This window comes from Macaca nemestrina, chromosome 14 (assembly GCF_043159975.1).
Source record: "Macaca nemestrina isolate mMacNem1 chromosome 14, mMacNem.hap1, whole genome shotgun sequence".
In the NCBI taxonomy this organism is placed as follows: Eukaryota; Metazoa; Chordata; class Mammalia; order Primates; family Cercopithecidae; genus Macaca; species Macaca nemestrina.
In genome coordinates, this window is record NC_092138.1 from 111,169,835 (window position 1) to 111,190,209 (window position 20,375).

The 20,375-nt window shown below is 50.4% G+C and overlaps 1 protein-coding gene and 1 pseudogene across 3 annotated transcripts in view; one reads left to right on the plus strand and one right to left on the minus strand.

Annotated features, from left to right (window-relative positions):
• Positions 1-5,286, plus strand: part of LOC105464030 (G protein-coupled receptor 107) — an 83,232-nt gene extending 77,946 nt beyond the window's left edge. For all 3 annotated transcript variants that reach the window (XM_071078432.1, XM_011711645.3, XM_011711646.3), the window contains one exon: positions 187-5,286. In XM_071078432.1, coding sequence (XP_070934533.1) covers positions 187-283 — 97 coding nt within the window. In that variant the 3' untranslated portion in view covers positions 284-5,286. The remainder of the gene's footprint in view (positions 1-186) is intronic.
• Positions 4,624-7,725, minus strand: LOC105464099 (uncharacterized; annotated as a pseudogene).
• Positions 7,726-20,375: the final 12,650 nt, after the last annotated feature.

The following is a 20,375-nucleotide window of genomic DNA, read 5'->3' on the forward strand; positions in this document are numbered from 1 at the left end:
CAGAGAGGTCAAGTGACTTGGCCAAGGTTACACAGCTAGTAAGGAATGGGCCAGGAATCAAACTTAGATTCGCCTGTTTCGAAAACCAACGCCCATCATCAGTCCTAACCACCGTGCTGTGGCAGACATGGCCTTTTACTAAGAGACTCTGAGATGTTCCTAATTGTTTCTTCTTTCCTTGTTCAGTGTGACAACATCTGGGGTGATGGAAAGTATGAAGAAAGTCAAGAAGGTGACCAACGGCTCCGTGGAGCCCCAGGGCGAGTGGGAAGGTGCCGTGTGACAGAGCCGACCCTGAGGATGGCACTGTCCAAGGAAACTGTTAACTTATTCATAGTCCTATTGGAGAGCAGGAGCAGCTCCTCCAGTGAACTATTGGCACCTCCGACAGTGACACCAGGGCACATGGCTGGAGCACAGTGCTGCGGAAACCTGACTTTGTACTCTCTTTTATGGAAACGATCTGTGGCTGGTTCAAGGCAGCTGGATCCTCCTTCAGGCGGGAATGGGAGGGCGGGCACAGAGAGGAGGAGAGGAAGAGGAAAGGAAGAATTCATTTTTTATTTAGGTTTATTTTTTTCTTCTTCATTTGGGAGCTCTAAGGGGTATGCAGTTGTGACCCCACGTGTGGGGCAGTGTAGCAAGGACGGCTGGTGGAGGGGGAAGGAGGGTGCGAGGTATCTGTCTGAGGCTTTAGGAAATGTCTACTGAGGACCCCGGACTAACGAAGAGGGGCGGGGAGAGTGCCGTTGCCTGTTCAGGAGACAAAAATGAATGAAAACAGGTGACTTTGGAAAGCAAAGTCAAAACCCAGTTGAGGATGTAGCATCTGCCCCAGGATTCCTGCCCTCAGCATTGCCCCAGACCCTTATTCCGGATGCTTAGAGTGACCAGGACAGCAGCTCCTGCGGCCCAGTGGTCTTCTTTCCAACAGGAAAAGAAGGCTGTGATGTCACTGTCAGGGTCATGCCCTGTGGCACAGCCCAGGTGGTGGGAGGTGGTTTTCTGATTGAGATGTTGCCTGATGGATGGAAAGAAATGTATTTTTAAGTTCAAAAAGCATTAGCCTGTGGCATTCCCTGGACATCCACTCCCTGACAGCCCAGAGCAGCACCGTCTTGGCTTCCCTTCATGTTCGTGGCTTTGTGGTGTGTGATCAGAATTTTGGGGGAAATGGAAAGGAGTTTTCTTTAAGGAGCAGCTGGGGGCAGAATAGGTAGTCTTTAAGCAAATACTTAAGTCCAAGCAAATCATCCCCATTAAAAAGCTTTTCCTGTAGGCTAGTAGGATTTCTAAATAGATGAATTCAACAGACTTGGTCCCCATAGTCCAAGAGTATGTATGTGAAGAAAGTGAGCACGATTCAACAGTTTCACTCTCAGGGATTTTAGGATGGCGAAATCTTTCACAGAAACTCAGTGATTAAGTTCCCTTCCACACTTGCAGAGCTTGGCAGTGAACACAGGTAGCCACCTAAAGTGAGCAGTATTGCAACTCAGAAAATCATCTGAATAGTGGGACAAGCTCAGAAAGTCCATTGTGACTGAGGACTTAAAAGGAGACCAAACCATGGCCCCATCAGGAAAGCTTCTTAATGCTTGGGGGCCAGCTAGGTGGGGCTGCTTCCAAAAGCTGGAGCCCACCCCTGCCTGGGGCTTGTCAGAGAGCCACCCCTGCAGGGGATCAGGGACCTCCCGGGGGTGATAGTCGTGGTCTCTGGGGGTTGTTTTCTCACCTCTGGCTTAGAAGGGTCAGGCAGAAACCACAGGATGTGGGATCACACTCACTAGCCCAGGTTTGGGAACCCGAAAAAGTCTCCATTCAGAACATGGTTGTTTTCCCTGTCCCGTGCCATTTTATCTTCCTAAATGACTAACGAGGAAGCGGGTGTTCTTTTTCTGCACTTTGATTCGCCATCTGGGTTCTGTACGGTGCTCTGAAAGTGCGACCTGCCTTCTGGCTCATGTGGAGGAAGAGCAAGCGCCTTCCCAGGCCACAGCTGCTCACCTCTCGGCAGATATTTTAGGCGAGCATCCGTGTGTCTCCCATCTTCAGGAGAAGGGTGAATGCGCCCTAAGAATTCACTCCTGGACCTTTGTAAAATTCACTCGGGACTGTGTGACAGAAGGGAGTTGGGGGGAGGATGGGAATATTTTTAACACTTTGTTTTCCTGTGCAGAAACACAATACCAGTTTTTGCAGAAATGTGTCTCAATCTGTGACTACCAAAGCCCTCCTTAGTCCTTCCCTCAGGGGGACACATTTGCTGTTTCTCCCGCAAGCAGATGTTGTGGATGAGGCGACAGACTCCTTGGCAAGAACGAAAGGTGTGATGAAACCTCCCTGCTCGGAAGGGTCTCCGTGGAGGTGTCCTCATTTCACATGCTGGGTTTTGCAAGCAAGGAAGCCAGGGAGGGAAGGAGCTAGAGAGAGGCAGGCATGTGTGTGGACAATCGCTGGAGCCGCAGCTGTCAGACTGGCACGGGAACGCCAGTGTTGAGTGTTCAGATTCCACGCGTACGTCTGGGCTCACTCACGGCATGGCCAAGTGTCTGCAGTGCTGGTCCTGACCCTTCCAGAGCAGCCGTGGACAGATGAGATAAGACTGTTCAGAAACAAAGATGGCCACAGCCTTCCTAACAAGGCGGTCATCTGGCCATGTCTGTATTGTAACTGGTAAAAGGCTTCAAGTCAGATCAAGAAAAGTCAAAACCCCAGCCCGAGATTGAGAAAGCAGGTGGTGGTTCCAAGCTTTTAAGAAATTATTGAAGCTCTCCATCCTGTTCTGTGAGCGTGTCTTCTCTTTCTCCTTCACGTCATAGCTATAACCCACCGTTCATCTCTGCTCTTGCGTAAAGATGACCGATGGCATCCAAAGCCAAGTGGCTTCACCAGCTGACAAGCCACCCTCCTGCAGCCTGAGTTTCACACTCCACTAGGTTCGTTGTCACGTGGTGTTTGAACGGTTAAGCCCTTGCAGTATTTCAGGGATCGGGCAGAAAATATCGGATGCACATAGCAGAGCCATTGGTGGTATTTACAGCGTCGCTTGGTACTCCTCACTGTTTCTGCCTATACAAAAGATCCATGTTTCCTTTGAGAAATCTGTGGTGGACTGAAAGTGCTGCTGGCTGTGAAATTTAATAAAATGTGTATGTTTTGCTAGAAAATTATTTCTTGGACAATAGGAATAGTCATTGATCTCTAAATCCTGGCTCCTAACAGTGGCTGAGGACTTAGCAGCCCATTTCTCGGCCCCTCAGTGCTTTAAAGTGTAAGGAGCACCGCATTTGATGATGTTGAATATGACTCTGGTGAATCGTAGGAAGCACTTGTGAGGAGATGCTTGCTTCAGTGTAAAAGATGCTCATGGCCTGAGTCAGTTGAGTTTTCTTTAAAGAAACCACTTTAGAGTGAAATATCCAGGGTTTCCCCGCCCCTGACATGTCCAGCCTACCAAGGCAGCACACGGCCCCGTAAGTCCACTTCGTGTGGGTGAGATTTCCTCCTGCATGATGACCTCGTCACCGTCTCTGCTGTCTCTGGTCCCACAGCCTCCCTCCCTCTTCCCTCCTCCTCTGCCCTCGCCCTTCCCCCTCCCCCTTGCCCTCTTCCTCCCCCTCCTCCTCCCTCCTCCACTTCCTCCTTCTCTTCCATCCCTCCTCCTCCCTCTTCTTCCCTTCTCTGCCCTCTTTCTCCCCGTGCCTATTGATCCCACGTAGGCTCATTCTGGGCACGGGCTAAAGGCTTTGGTGCATTGCAGCATTTTCTCCCAGCAGCTGTGTGAAAGATGCATTTTTCTAAGCGAAGGAGAATTTTCTCAAGAGCGTGCCTACTCGTGCCATATATCACTGCTTTGGGTCATACAGGATGGTCTTCCTCCACACTAAAATGGGTGTCTTGTTTTGGTACTTACAACAGTCTACTCCAGGCACCCAGTCCTCACAGACCAAGGAAGAGCATAGCGATGCCTGTTGGAGTTGCAGTTGCATTCTGGCCTCCTCCCCCGTCCTGAAGCATTTTCTTCAAGGAAGGCTCTTAGAACATTAGGTAGTCTGCTGAGGTTGTTGGCCCAGCTCCATACACCCAGTAGAACAGCGGAACAACTCATGCTTCATGCTGCCAAGCTGCTGTACTTCAAAGGAAACAGATCCTAGCCCATTCCCGCACCCCTGCTTCCACACTCCACGCTTCACCCCTCTGCTTTTCTCTGACCCGCCCCTGGCCTTGCAAGACTCACCGTAAGCTAAGTCCAGGGTGCCTCTGGCCTGCGGCTTGATTCTTCCCTTTAGGATTCAGCAAGTTAATGACTTCCCCGCTACAGAAGTTAGACTTGGACTTGATACCTCTTGGTATATCAAAAAGGTATTCATCCAGAACGTACCAAATGTTCTGAAAGACCCGCTCTTCACTCCAGTTTTCCCTAGGGTGTTTCTGGCAGGGCGTCTTTAAAAGGCATCTACCTGAGTGGACGCTAATACTTGTCACCACCTGGAAGGTAGTTATTGGTCGGCAGGCTGAACATACTCCACATTCCCCAGAGGCCACTTCTGTAGCCCAGCGATGCATCTGAGCCTCTCTGCGTGGTTTATGCTTGAAAAATAGATAATGCTTTTAGATGGCTCACTGCCAGGCCATGGGCCCCGCACATCTCAGGCCCCGTGTGAGGGAGCACACTGAGATGGTGCGGGAGTGAGTGGGCATGGCTTGGCCTCGCTGCCTCAGGGACCTGTTGGGGTTCTGGCAGCAGGGCGTCTGCAGGTGGGACGGCGTTCTGGGCAGAGTCAGAATGGTCAGAATGAAACAGAACAGCGAACTCACCCAGAGGGCAGCTTATTTTGAGGCAGGGTTTTGGATTTTGGAGGGGGCAGCCAGATGAGGCAGTGAGCCTCCAGAAGGTCAGCCTTTGGAGCACATAAGATTAACTGTTAACAGGGTCCAGAAGTTGTGTCCACACGGGGGCTTTGACTCTTCAAACAGCTTTTGCAGATCGTAAATTGCATTTGCCTAGTCATGTGACCTCAAAAGAAGTCAGACATATTTAATCCAGAAATAGTTTCGTTTGAGGGAGGGCTTGCAGGTCTGTAAATAGCATTTGCTTTCCTGGTTAGAGATTGGGATGCAGAAGGAGTTTTCAGTATTTTTTTTTTTTAAAACACTAATCATTGAAGAGTATTTATGTAAACATATAATGTATAATGGGTGGGGGATCCAATCAGGGTGACGTACGGGGTGAATTCTCTTGCCGTGTTGCAAAATGTGTAAAATAAAGATTATCTGGCAGAACCGTGTGTGTATGAGATCCAGGGAGTCGCCAGCTCCTGGTGCTTTCTCTCCTCCACCTTCCTCTCATAATTTTTTTTTTTTTTTTTTTTTTTTTTGTGATTTTTGTTCATTAAATTAGTTAACTGCCTCCCACCAGTTCCTACTGACAATAGTGACACCTACTAGAGAAGTTCCAGGCATCTTAGCAGATCTGTGGCAGCACAATGAAGACCCAGATGCCTGAAAACCGGTTGTGGGTTACTGATGTCCTGCTTATGCTGGAGGCAGGTGATGCCTTGTGAACCAGTGTCAGGGCACTGCTGCCATTTGAGGGGAGATGACGGGCCTGGCGCAGAGCCCGCACCGTGACAGGCGCAAGCGCACCTCCTCCTGCATCAGCAATAACTCTGGGTTACCCCATTTGGAAGCAGAGAAATCCAGGATTTTAGACTCAAAGCATTTTTAGAAGTCATTCAGTTCCAAAGCCCATATTTTACTAAGAATGTTTTAAATTGAGGCCTATTTTACCTGCAGTAGAATCCTTTTTTTTTTTTTTTTAGACGGAGTTTTGCTCTTGTTGCCCAGGCTGGAGTGCAATGGCGTGATCTCAGCTCACCGCAACCTCCGCCTCCCAGGTTCAAGCAATTCTCCTGCCTCAGCCTCCTGAGTAGCTGGGATTACAGGCATGCACCACCATGTCTGGTTCATTTTGTATTTTTAGTAGAGACGGGGTTTCTCCATGTTGAGGCTGGTCTCAAACTCCTGACCTTAGGTGATCTGCCTGCCTTGGCCTCCCAAAGTGCTGGGATTACAGGCGTGAGCCACTGCACCTGGCCAGAATCCATCCTTTTTAAATGTAGAGTTTGTTGCATTTTGACAGATGCATGTACAGTCCTGTGGCCTCCACCACAATCAAGATGGAGCATGCCCGTCACCCCATGCAGCCCCTTTTGCCCCTTCCCGGTCCCAACTGCCCCCTTTCTGAAACTACCACAGCCCCGGCTCTGATCCCACCATAGTCTCATTTGCCTCGTCTAGAACTTCATGTGAATGAAACTACGCCGGGTGCCCTCTTTCGTGTCTGGCTGCTTTCACGCAGCATACTGATTTGTGATTCATCCCTCCAAAGCCCTGCCTTCAAAACTTCAAAAATGGGCCTAAAGAAGGTTCTGCCGCTGCCCACCCACATCCTTCCCCTTTTTCCCCCAGCTATTAAGTGTCGGAGCTGAGACAAGAACCCAGGCCTGCTGACTCCAACCTTGTTGGGATAATAAGGATTAAGTCAAGGACTTGGCCCAGTGCCTGGCACAGGAAGGCCTCAGAGAAGTGACTGTGTTGGTTACTGCCATTGTGCTTATAAAAATGTGAGCGTGGGCCAGGTGCAGTGGCTCACGCCTGGAATCCCAACACTTTGGGAGGCCGAGGCAGGCGATCACCTGAGGTCAAGAGTTCAAGATCAGCCTGAGCAATATGGCAAAACCCTGTCTGTACTAAAAACTACAAAAATTAGCCAGGCGTGGTGGCGCGCGCCTGTAGTCCCAGCTACTCGGGAGGCTGAGGCAGGAGAATTGCTTGAACCCTGGAGGTGGAGGTTGCAGTGAACCAAGATCCTACCACTGCACTCCAGCCCGGGCGACAGTGAGACTCCATCTCAAAAAAAAAAAAAAAAAAATTTGAGCATGAACCTCAGTTCACCAGATGATAGAACTTCAGAATGAAGAGGAGAGAGAATCCCTGTCCGTGGCCAAGGTTTCCCAGTTAGTGGCCATGCCCCACCCACAGCTGTTTCCGCCAAGCACCAGCAGGAGGCATGGGGTATCCTGAGAGTGGAGAGCCCAGGATTCAGAACCCAGGATGAGAGATGCCAAGGCAACTCGGGAAGGGGACAGCTGAGAAAGACTCGGGAAGGACCTTGCTGATCATCTAATCTAGTGGTCCTCAAACTTAGCGAGCACCTGAATCCCTGATAGGGTTCCTGGGGCGCCTGAGACTCAGCATTGCTAACACACTCCCGGCTGGTGCCAACATGGCAGATCGGGACCACACTGAGAACAGATCCAACCCGGTTTTGTTCCCGAGTCTTGGGTCAGTCTCCAGCTGGCGACACAGACAAGGGCCCACCTTGCACACAGCTCTTGTGGGACAGAAGTCAGCGGCTCTGTCCTGCCAGGGGGCACTGCAGTGGGGACCAGGTAAGAGACGGCAGGCAGGTGCTAGCAGGGGCCTAGCTGTCCTGCTGCTCCCCTGAACCATCCAACGTGGAGCCCCCTTGCTGTTCAGGTCTCTCTGGCTCCTTCTTCCCCTACCGCTCGCGTGGAGCTTTGCCAGTTAGAAATTCAGGGGCTGACTGAGGAGGGGCTTGAGAAGCCTCGGCGCCCGTGGGTTTGGCGTTAGGAAAGCCCATGCCCGCGAATCTGACCCCGGCTTCAGTAGTTGTGCCTTGCACCCTCCTTTGATCAGTGTCAGCAGAGGAAGAGCCACCTGGCACAAAGCAAGGGCTTAGCAAATGAGAGCCCTTCAGTGCCTGTGGCGGGCTGGACTTCATCCAGCAAGACCACCTCAAGAGGGCGATAGGTCGTTTCAAGGTCATTTCAGAACATCCCCTCTGCTTCCTCTGTTTGCTGAGCTTCCCATCACTAGGACCCTGACTGCACAGACACCAGCTAGCCAGGAGCTCCAGTGTGAGGCCGAGGAGACCAACCTGCTCTGCTGGCCCCAAAGATGCAGGTCGTGCCAAGCTGGTGTATTGACTTACTCTGAATATAAGCACCCACAAGCACTTACTGTCTGCAGCACTGGAACAGGCCTGGGCATCGCAGTTGCTTGGTAAATACTGACTGGACTTGAACCTACACCAGCGTCCTGGGAGGAACAGTTCTGTCCCAGGAAGTCTGGAAGCCAGCTTGGTGGTAGGCGGGTATTGTCAGGGGAGCCAGATGCCTCCCAGGTTGGCCGCCCTTGTCGGCTGCAGCATCTCATTTCTTCCCATTGTGCAGGAGTCTTGTCATGTCATTGGTCATCTCCGGCTGGTCCATTCTGATTGGCAGCTGCCACTGCTGGAAAAACATAACAGTCAACAACTCTAGTCTGATAAGCAAACTGTTTTGAAGTCAGAGAAATAACTGGGTCCTGATCATCGCGAGGCCGGGGGCTTTCTGGTTGTTCTGATAAAACAGGCAGTGCAGGCTAAGTCTGGAGCAGATATTGGCCCCAACATGTGTTTCTGAGAACAGCCTACCGCTCCCGGGCCCCAGGACCCTGGGTAGACCCTCCCTGCCCCTACGCGGGCTCCTCATCACAGCTGCCCTTGGGTGGCCTGCCCTTCACCAGGAATCTGTCAGGTGGGCAGATCGGTAGCTATAGACTCCCTCAGGCTAAGTTACAAGGAGGCTGGGTAAGTACTCACCCTGAGGAAAGAAAGCGCAGACTTCCTTCCTGGCTGGCATCAGCTTTGCCCTCCTGTAAGCCACCCACATGGTGGGGCGTTTCTGAGAATCCGTCCTGAGCCCCTTGGCACTGGCCTGCCCACCCCCACGAAGAGAAGCACGCTCAGCAGTTGGGAACTGGATGTTGGGGGGTCGGTGTGACCCACTTGGGAGCTGCACCTTAAACTGCTCCTTCCCAGTTTGCCAAAGGAACGCTGACCTCTGCAGAAATGAGGAAGCTGCTCATTAACACACGTCCGCAGGAATCGAGCTTGCGCCCTGCATCAGCCATTCTAGTGTATGTCCTTAGACATAACTGCGTCTCCGTCACTCAGAGCCCTGGTTCCAGTTGGCCCCCGCCGCCTGAGGCTGAACATCATTCAGCACATGCTGGTAGGGGCAGGGCCGCAGATGAAATGAGGAGTAAGTCTGGCTGTTCCATACGGGAGAACAGTCCTGGGGAGGGAAGCAAGCCACGGGGCGAAGCCATGGGGCACGGCTGAGCGGCGGCACCGCGTCTCCTCCCTTCCCGCTCCCTGCTTCCTTCTACCTTTGCAGCCATCTCGCTGTCCATCAGTCCCCTCACTCTGCATCTTCCCCCTTTCCATGTCACCTGGCCCCTTCTATCAAGCAATCAAGCTTGTTCAAGTTTTTCCTTTAACAAAAAGCAGCTAACAACAACAACAACAACAAAAAAACAGCTGCAGGCCCCCGTCCCCCTTCAGAGCTGTCTGGGGTCCACTGCTTCACCTTCCAGACACCCTGGCGCACTGCGGGCTGGTTTCAACCCTGCCACAGTCTGGCTAGAGTGACTCACAACCTCTGGGGGCTTGACTATTGTCTTCCTTGACTTTAGCAGCTTTTAACACAGTGGGACAGTCTTCCCCTGTTGAGATGCCTGCCACCACCCCTCATACGCTCCATCGACCAAATTCAACTTCCTGTGGTTTTCCAGGCTCTCCAGCTGCGTGGCCATGGTCAGCTCGTGTCCACCCTTTAGTGCCGGGTCCTGGGCTCTGTCCCAGCTCTGGCCCTGCCCAGTCTCTCCCACTCTGGCTTCCTGACACCCAGGAGTTTATTTCAGCCTAACCCTGTCCTGAGATCCTCATGGCTCATTCTGCTGCCTCCTGGGCTGGTCCCTTTTTTTTTTTTTTTTTTTTTTTTTTTTTTGAGACAGAGTCTCGCTTTGTCACCCAGGCTGGAGTGCAGTGGCACAATCTCAGCTCACTGCAACCCCCGCGTCCCATGTTCACGCCATTCTCCTGCCTCAGCCTCCCAGGTAGCTGGGATTGCAGGCACCTGCCACCATGCCCAGCTATTTTTTTGTATTTTTAGTAGAGATGGGGTTTCACCGTGTTGGCCAGGGTGGTCTCAAACTCTCACCTCAAGCGATCCACCTGCCTCAGGGCGCTGGGATTACAGGTGTGAACCACCGCGCCCTCCTGGGCTGTTTTAAAGGGACATCAAAAGCCATACTTTCTCTTTTTTCCCTTCTTTTTTTTTTTTTTTTTTTTTTGAGATGGAGTCTCGCTCTGTCGTCCAGGCTGGAGTGCAGTGGCCGGATCTCAGCTCACTGCAAGCTCCGCCTCCCAGATTTACGCCATTCTCCTGCCTCAGCCTCCCACGTAGCTGGGACTACAGGCGCCCGCCACCTCGCCCGGTTAGTGTTTTGTATTTTTTAGTAGAGACGGGGGTTTCACCGTGTTAGCCAGGATGGTCTCGATCTTCTGACCTCGTGATCCGCCCATCTCGGCCTCCCAAAGTGCTGGGATTACAGGCTTAAGCCACCGCACCCGGCCTGTTTTTTTTTTTTTTTTTTAACCAGGATCAGGGAGAGGCGTGGTCATTCCATTTTGAAAGTATAGGCCAGGTGCGGTGGCTCACGCCTGTAATCCCAGCACTTTGGGAGGCCGAGATGGGCGGATCACGAGGTCAGAAGATCGAGACCATCCTGGCTAACACGGTGAAACCCCCGTCTCTACTAAAAAATACAAAACACTAACCGGGCGAGGTGGCGGGCGCCTGTAGTCCCAGCTACGCGGGAGGCTGAGGCAGGAGAATGGCATAAACCTGGGAGGCGGAGCTTGCAGTGAGCTGAGATCCGGCCACTGCACTCCAGCCTGGGCGACAGAGCGAGACTCCGCCTCAAAAAAAAAACCAAAAAAAACAGACACCCACCTGGCCCTTATCCTGGATGCTTCCCTCTCCCCACCGCCGCCTCGTCCTGTGGTTAAAGTCCACCCGCTTCTGTCCCCACTGCTACTGCCCAGGCAGCCACCCTCATCTAGATGACAGCACCAGCCACCTGCCAGCTGGCAGCCAGGCCTCTAATCTTGCCCTGCTTCCAGCCTGTTTGCCATGCGTTAGCCAGGGTGACTCTTCAAAAGTGCTTGCCCTCTGTGTTAAACATAGAGATTACAGAAGTGAGCCAGGAGGGTACAAGATCAAGATTAAAAAATATATATTTCTATACACAATAAACAGTTCAAAAATAAAATTAAGGAAAGAACTTCATTTACAATAGCATCGACACAATGAAATACTTAGTAATAAATGTAACAGCTACAAAACTTGTACTCTGAAAACTATAAAATGTTGAAAGAAATTAAAACCTAAATAAATGGAAAGACATCCCATATTTGTGGATTAAAAGACAATATTGTTGCCGGGTGCGGTGGCTCAAGCCTGTAATCCCAGCACTTTGGGAGGCCGAGATGGGCGGATCACGAGGTCAGGAGATCGAGACCATCCTGGCTAACACGGTGAAACCCTGTCTCTACTAAAAAATACAAAAAACTAGCTGGGCAAGGTGGCGGGCATCTGTAGTCCCAGCTACTTGGGAGGCTGAGGCAGGAGAATGGCGTGAACCCGGGAGGCGGAGGTTGCAATGAGCTGAGATCCGGCCACTGCACTCCAGCCTGGGCGACAGAGCGAGACTCTGTCTCAAAAAAAAAAAAAAAAAAAAAAAGACAATATTGTTAAGATGATAATAATCCCCAAATTGATGTACAAATTCAATGTCATTTCTATCAAAATCTCAGATGGCTTCTTTGCACAAATTCACAAGCTGAAGCTCATATGCAAATACAAGGAATCAAGAATAGCAAAAACAATGTTGGGGAAAAAAAGGATAGAGTTAATGAACTCATTTCTCAGTGAGTTTTTTTGTTTGTTTGTTTTGAGACAGAGTCTTGCTCTGTTGCTCAGGCTGGAGTGCAGTGGCGCAATCTTGGCTCACTGCAACCTCTGCCTCCTAGGTTCAAGTGATTCTCCTGCCTCAGCCTCCCAAGTAGCTGGGATTACAGGCATGTGCCACCATGCCTGGCTAATTTTTGTATTTTTAGTAGAGACGGGGTTTCACCATGTTGGCTAGGCTGGTCTCGAACTCCTGACCTCAGGTTATCTGCCCTCCCAAAGTGCTGGGATTACTGGTATGAGCCGCCACGCCTGGCCACTTCTCAGTGTTAAAATTTACTGCAAAGCTACAGTAATCAAGAGAGTGTAGTACTGGCAGAAGTATAGCTATGTAGATCAATAAAACATAACTGAGAGTATGAAAGAGTTGCCCAGGCTGGAGTGCAGTGGCTATTTACAGGCATGAGCATAGCTCATTGCGGCCTCAAACTTCTGGGCTCAAGCCATCCTCCTGTTTCCTGAGTAGCCAGGACTACAGGCTCGTGCCACCACACACAGCTTGTTTTTTTGTTTGTTTTGTTTTTTGTTGTTGTTGTTTTTGTTGAGACTACCCTGGACTGGTCTCAAACTCCTGGCCTCAAATGTTTTTGTTTCTTTGAGATGGAGTCTCGCTCTGTCGCCAGGCTGGAGTGCAGTGGCACAGTCTTGGCTCACTGCAACCTCTGACTCCCTGGTTCAAGTGATTCTCCTGCCTCAGCCTCCCAAGTAGCTGGGACTACAGGCATGTGCCACCATGCCTGGCTAATTTTTGTATTTTTAGTAAAGGTTGGCCAGGCTGGTCTCGAACTCCTGACCTCAGGTGATCCACCCGCCTCAGCCTCCCAGAGTGCTGACATTTACAGGTATGAGCCACTGCGCCTGGCCAAAATTTACCGTCTTTCACATGTATAGTCCAGTCATGTTAAGTACATTCACCGATCTCCAGAATTCTTCATCTTGCAAAAATGGATACTCTATACCTATTCCACAACTCGCTATTTCTTCCAGCTCCTTACCTCCACCCCTTGCCAACCACAGTTCTGCTGTCTTTGTGAATCTGACTACTCTAGAGATTTCTATATCTGGAATCATATAGTATTTACCTTTTTGTGACTGACTTATTTCTCTTAGCATAATGTCCTCAAGGTTGCTCTTTGCTTATTTCTGTTTTTTGTTTTTTTTGAGACAAGGTCTCCCCCTGTCACCCAGGTTGGAGTCAGTGGCATAGTCAAGGCTCACAGCAGCCTCGACCTCCTGGGCTCAAGCAATCCTCCCACCTCAGCCTCCCTAGTAGCTGGGACTACAGGCATGCACCACCATGCCTGGCTAATCATTTTATTTTGTGCAGAGATAGGGTCTCACTATATTGACCAGGCTGGTCTGGAACTCCTGGACTTAAATGATCCTCTCACCTCAGCCTCCGAGAAATTCTTTATATCTTCTATTAATCCATTTTCAAATATATGGTTTACAAATAATTTCTTTCATTCTGTGGGTGTCTTGTCACATTTTTTATAGCGTCCTTTGATGCACAAACATTTTTAATTTTGATGAAGTCCAGTTTATTTGTTGCCTATGCTTTCAGCATCCAACGATATCCAAGAAATAACTGGCAAATCCAATATCACGAAGATTTCCTCTATGTTTTCTTCTAAGAGTTTTATATTTTTAGCTTTTCTATTAGAGCTTTGATCTATTTTATTTTTGTGTATAGTGTAAGACAAAGGTCCAACGTCATTCTTGTGCATGCAGATACCCAGTTTTCCCAGAAACCACTGTTTGAAAAAACTGTCCTTTTTCCATTTCTCCAAAGAAGGTACACAGCCAGCCAGCATGCGAACAGATGCTCAGCATCATTAGCCATCCAGGGAGTGTAAATGAAAATCACAGTGAGATTCACTTCACACCTACCAGGGTGACTGTAATCAGAAAGACAGATGATGACAAGTGTTGGTGAGGACATGGAGAAACTGGCACCCACATACACCGCTGGTGGGAATGGAAAAGGGGGCACCTGCCCTGGAAAAGTTTGACAGTTCCTCAAAAGAGTAAGTGTAGAGCTACCATATGACCGAATAATTCTACCCCGAGAGACAAAGGGTAAAATGTTTTTCTTTTTTTCTTTTTTTTTTTTTGAGACGGAGTCTCGCTCTGTTGCCCAGGCTGGAGTGCAGTGGCCGGATCTCAGCTCACTGCAAGCTCCGCCTCCCGGGTTCATGCCATTCTCCTGCCTCAGCCTCCCGAGTAGCTGGGACTACAGGCGCCCACCACCTGGCCCGGCTAGTTTTTTTTTTTTTTTTTGTATTTTTTAGTAGAGACGGGGTTTCACCCTGTTAGCCAGGATGGTCTCGATCTCCTGACCTCGATCCGCCCATCTCGGCCTCCCAAAGTGCTGGGATTACAGGCTTGAGCCACCACGCCCGGCCCATGTTTTTCTTTTTTTTATTTTTGAGACAAAAGAAATAAAAACCAGGCTGGGCGCAGTGGCTCACACACATAATCCCAGCACTTTGGGAGCCCAAGGTGGGTGGATCACGTGAGGTCAGGAGTTCGAGATCAGCCTGGCCAATATGGTGAAACCCCGTCTCTACTAATCATACAAAAATTAGTCAGGCGTGGTGGTGTGCACCTGTAATCCCAGCTACTCAGGAGGCTGAGGCAGGGGAATCACTTGAACTGTGATGTGGAGGTTGGAGTGAACCAAGATTGCGCCACTGTACTCCAGCCTGGGTGAGAGAGAGACAGAGACTCTGTCGAAGGAAGGAAGGAAGGAAGGAAGGAAGGAAGGAAGGAAGGAAGGAAGGAAGGAAGGAAGGAAGGAAGGAAGGAAGGAAGGAAGGAAGGAAGGAAGGAAGGAAGGAAGGAAGGAAGGAAGGAAGGAAGGAAGGAAGGGAGGAAGGGAGGGAGGGAGGGAGGGAGGGAGGGAGGGAGGGAGGGAGGGAGGGAGGGAGGGAGGGAGGGAGGGAGGGAGGGAGGGAGGGAGGGAGGGAGGGAGGGAGGGAGGGAGGGAGGGAGGGAGGGAGGGAGGGAGGGAGGGAGGGAGGGAGGGAGGGAGGGAGGGAGGGGGGGGGCCGGGCACGGTGGCTCAAGCCTGTAATCCCAGCACTTTGGGAGGCCGAGACGGGCGGATCACGAGGTTAGGAGATCGAGACCATCCTGGCTAACCCGGTGAAACCCCGTTTCTACTAAAAAATACAAAAAAACTAGCCAGGCGAGGTGGCGGGCACCTGTAGTCCCAGCTACTCGGGAGGCTGAGGCAGGAGAATGGCGTAAACCTGGGAGGCGGAGCTTGCAGTGAGCTGAGATCCGGCCACTGCACTCCAGCCTGGGCGACAGAGCGAGACTCCATCTCAAGGAAAAAAAAAAAAAAAAAAAAAAAGGAAGGAAGGAAGGGAAAAAAAAGAAACAAAAACCAATCTCCATACGAAAACTTGTCTACAAATGTCCATAGCAGCATTACTCATAATAGTCAAAAAGTGGAAACACCTCAGCTGTCCGTCAACTGATAAATGGATCAATGAAATGCGGTACAGCCACCCCATGGGATATTATTCATCAGTGAAAAGGAAAAAAGTCCTTATCCATGCTGCAGCATGGAGGAAACTTGAGAACGCAATGCTCAGAGAAAGACACAAAGGCCACAGGTTGTGTGACTGTTTCCATACAGGGTCCAATTTCCACTTTCCATACAAAATCCAATTTTAGATGTGTCCAGAATAGGCAAGTCTATAGCAAGTGGATTCGTGGTTGCTTAGGGGTAGGGGAAGGAAGATTGTGGGGAGTGAATGCTACTGGGCAGGAGGTTCTTTTGGGGGGGTGATGAAATGTGGTGTGTGGTGCTGGTTGCGCAGCTCTGCGAATAGACTAAAAGTCACTACAATGTACACTTTTTTTCTTTTGAGAGAGAGGGTCTTGCTCTGTCACCCAGGTTGGAGTGCAGTGGTACCATCAAGGCTCACTGCAGCCTCCATCTCCTGGGCTCAAGCAATCTTCCCCTCTCAGCTCCCCAAGCAGCTAGGACAACAGGTGCAAGCCACCATGACCAGCTAATGTTTGTATTGTTTATAGGCAGGAGGTCTCCCTATGTTGCCCAAGCTGGTGTCAAACTCCTGGGGTCAAGTGATCCTCCCTTGGCCTCCCAAAGTGCTGGGATTACAGACATGAGCCACCATGCTCTGCCAGAACCGTACAGTTTCAATAGGCAAATTATATGGTATGTGAATTATATCTCTTTAAAGCTGTTTAAAAAATAAACAAGATAGGGCCTGGAGTGGTGGCTCACGCCGAGTATCACTCTGTTGCCCAGGCTGGAGTGCAATGGCACGATCTTGGCTCACTGCAACCTCCACCTCCCAGGTTTAAGCAATTCTCCTGCCTCAGCCTCCCGAGTACCTGGGATTATAAGCACCCACCACCACCTCTGGCTAATTTTTGTAATCCCAGCACTTTGGGAGGCCGAGGCAGGCAGATCACCTGAGGTCGGGAGTTCAAGACCAGCCTGACCAACATGGAGAAACCCTGTCTCTACTAAAAATACAAAATTAGCCATGCCTGGTGGCTTATGCCTGTAATCTCAGCTACTCTGGAGGCTGAGGCAGGAGAATCGCTTGAGCCTGGGAGGCGGAGTTTGCGGTGAGCCAACATTGCATCACTGCACCCAGTCTGGGCAACAAAAGTGAAACTCTATCTCAAAAAAAAAAAAAAAAAAAAAAAAAAAAAAGACAAGATATACCATTATTTGAGTTGAGAGGGGGGCACAGCGTCATGTACTCAGCCCTGGCTAGGTGTGTTCAAGGAGGGCTGCCTGGAGGAGGTACTAGCCAAACTCTCCCGTGTAGGATGAATTAGCTTGATAAAGTGGATGGTGGTGGGGAGGTGTTCACACAGGGGGAACAGCATGTGCTAGGGCTGGTCGTGAGAGAGTGCTGTGGGGGACCTTTCCTGGCTGCCTCTCTGGCCTTTATCCCTTATTATTTATTTATTTATTTTTTGAGACAGAGTCTCACTCTATCACCCAGGCTAGAGTGCAATGGTGTGATCTCGGGTCACTGCAACCTCTGCCTCCTAGGTTCAAGTGATTCTTGTGCCTCAGCCTCCTGAGTAGCTGGGATTACAGGTGTGCATCACCATGCCTGGCTTTTTTTTTTTTTTTTTTTTTAATTTTTGTAGAGGTGGGGTTTCACCATGTTGCCCAGACTGGTCTTGAACTCCTAACCTCAAGTGATCCACAGCCTCGGCCTCCCAACGTGCTGGGATTACAGGTGTAAGCCACTGCGCCCAGCCCTTTCTTCCCTGTTCTAGACTGGACCTCAGATTCTTCAGGCTTGTGGTTTAGGTGGGACTGACCCCTACTCCTAGCCCTAAGCTTGGGCCTTGATTAGCTGACGCTTAACACACCCCTTTTCTCTCCTCCCTGCCCCTTGTGTTAATTGGTTCAAGAATAGACAAACGACCCCCTTCAGGCCAATCTGGGCCAGTGAGACCCAGTTCCTAAGACTTGATTGGCAGGGTCGGGGTGGGGAAGAAGTGGGTTTTTTTCAGCAAGATAGGAACACTGAGTAGAAGCCCTAAGCTGCTGCCTTCAGCCAAGCAGAGTGCCTTCCTGGGAATGGCTCCACTACCAAGGAAGCAGAGCCAGACACGCAGAGAGGAAAACCAGATTCTCTTTACAGCCTGTGAGCCCTGGATCAAGCCTTACCTGAAGGCATTGTTGCTGGACTCAAGTTTCACGAGTCAAAAAGTTCCCTTTTTGCTTTAGCCAGTTTGGGTCAGGTTTTCTGTCGCTGTAAAGTACTTTTGCAGGTGACTGTTACTGGAAAGGGGTCCAGATCCAGACCCCTAGAGGGGGTTCTTGGATCTTGCACAAGAAAGAATTCGGGGTGAGTCCAAAAAGTGAAAGCAGGTTTATTAAGTAGGTAAAGGAATAAAGAAAGGCTACTCCATAGACAGAACAGCCCCAAGGGGGCACCTGGTTGCTTTTTTTTTTTTTTTTTTTTTTTTGAGACGGAGTCTTGCTCTGTTGCTCAGGCTGAAGTGCAATGGCGTGATCTTGGCTCACTGCAACCTCCACCTCCCAGGTTCAAGCGATTCTCCTGCCTCAGCAGTAGTGGGGGACTACAGGCATGTGCCACCACGCCCAGCTAATTTTTGTAGTTTTAGTAGAGGCAGGGTTTCACCATGTTGGCCAGGCTGGTCTCGATCTCCTGACCTCAGTTGATCTGCGCACCTTGACCTCCCAAAGCGCTGGGATTACAGGAGTGAACCATGGCGCCCAGTCTGGTTGCCCATTTTTATGGTTATTCCTTGATGATATGTCAAACAAACGGTGGATTATTCATGCCTTCCCCTTTTAAACCCTACAGGATAACTTCCTGACGTTGCCATGGCATTTGTAAACTGCCATGGTGCTGGTAGGAGTGTAGCAGTGAGGATGGCCAGAGGTCACTCTCGTCGCCATCTTGGTTTTGGTGGGTTTTGGCTGCCTTCTTTACTGCAACCTGTTTTATCAGCAAGGTCTTTATGACCTGTATCTTGTGCTGACCTCCTATGTCATCCTGTGACTCAGAATGCCTTCACCGTCTGGGAATGCAGCCCAGTAGGTCTCAGCCTTACTTTACCCAGCCCCTATTCAAAATGGAGTTGCTCTGGTTCAAACGCCCTGACAGAAGGAACACACGAGGCATTGGGGAGCCTGAGGTTCTTTACAGTCTCTCTGGAGCATCTGGGAGGGCTCCCCAGATAATGTTGGGGCAGAATTCTGAAAGAGGAGTAGGGAGTAATCAGGGAAGGAAGGGCAGCGCTGTCACAGGGAGGATTGAGACAAAGTGTCCCTCCTGCGAATCTGCAGAGGAATTCATTCATCAGCAGCGGCCTAAGAGAGCCCTGCAGGCAGGCAGGCAGCCAGGTGGGACGCATTAGCGAGGGCCCCAACCCCAAGCCAACACCGAGGACGTAAGAGGGGGCTGAGTTGGCTCTGCCCCCAGATTAGCTCATCCTCCCATCTTGCTCTTTTTTATTCTGAGATGGAGTCTCGCTCTGTTATTGCTGGAGTGCAGTGGCACGATCTCGGCTCACTGCAGTCTCTGCCTCCTGCGTTCAAGCGATTCTCCTGCCTCACCCTCCTGAGTAGCTGGGATTACAGGCACACGCCACCATGCCTGGCTAATTTTTGTATTTTTAGTAGAGACCGGGTTTCACCATGTTGGCCAGGCTGCTCTCGAACTCCTAACCTCAGGTGATCTGCCTGCCTTGGCCTCCCAAAGTGCCGGGATTACAAGCGTGAGCCACCGTACCCAGCACTTCTTGTCTTATTCTAAGGTGAGGTCCGAGGGGATCACCCAGGAACCCTGGCTGGGGAGTCTGGGTGTGCTGTTTCCTGGGCCAAGTCCTTTCCAGCTACCACTCTGGGTTTTGGCCGGAAGCAAACCTTCCAGGCCTGAGCCCGGGATAAGGCTGATTTTGTTGTTTTTGGGGAAAAGCTCCTTTGCCTCATCTACAGTTCCCATTCTAGAGGGCTCCTTTGCCCTCCCTGTTTTTCGGTGAGTTTGCCTCTTTTTCCTGCCTTTTTACTGTCCAGGCCTCATAAAATCCATCAGTGGGTGGCTGCATTGATTTTTAATCATGTTTTACCTCTGTAGAATGAGTCTCTCTGGACCCTTTGGAACTGCTTTGAGCATCAGGCATCCAGAGCGTCTTGCACTGGGCGATTCAGACAGAATTATGAACAACGCTGCATTACTCCCCTGGAGGGGCCTGCTGGGAGCCCTGTCCATGCGGCAAAGCAGGCAAGTGTCTAGGGCCACTCAGGAGGCAAAGGGCCCAATTGATGCAGGACCTTCCAGGCTAAGGGCTGAACCTCACCCTATAGATGATCAGAGACAGTTGGTAACGACTGGCGCTTAAGTCACCCCCAAGTCACGAGCCATGTGGAAGATGCTTAAATCTACATATTCCCTTCTCTCTAGTCTATTTTCATTCTGTCCACCCAGTGGCCAGCAAGACCCTGTCACCAGCTTGGTGTTGACAGGTATCTTAGTCTGTGTGGTCTGCTATGGTAAAATACCATAGACTGAGTGGCTTATAAACAACAGAAACTTATTACTCACGGTTCTGGAGGCTGGGAAGTCCAAGACCAACGTGTCTGCAGATTCCATGTCTGGTGAGGACCTCTTCCTCATTGCCATCTTCTCACTGTAATCTCACATGGCAAGATTTCCTTGGGACCTCTTATTTGTTTTTTGGGACAGAGTCTCACTCTGTTACCCAGGCTACAGTACAGTGGCATGATCTCAGCTCACTGCAACCTCTGCCTCCTGGGTTCAAGTAATTTTCCTGTCTCAGCCTCCTGAGTAGCTAGGACTACAGGCACATGCCACCACGTCTATTTTTTGTATTTTTAGTAGAGACAGGGTTTTACCATATTGATCAGGCTGGTCTCGAACTCCTGACCTCAGATGATCCACCCACCTCAGCCTTCCAAAGTGCTGGGATTACAGGTATGAGCACCCGGCT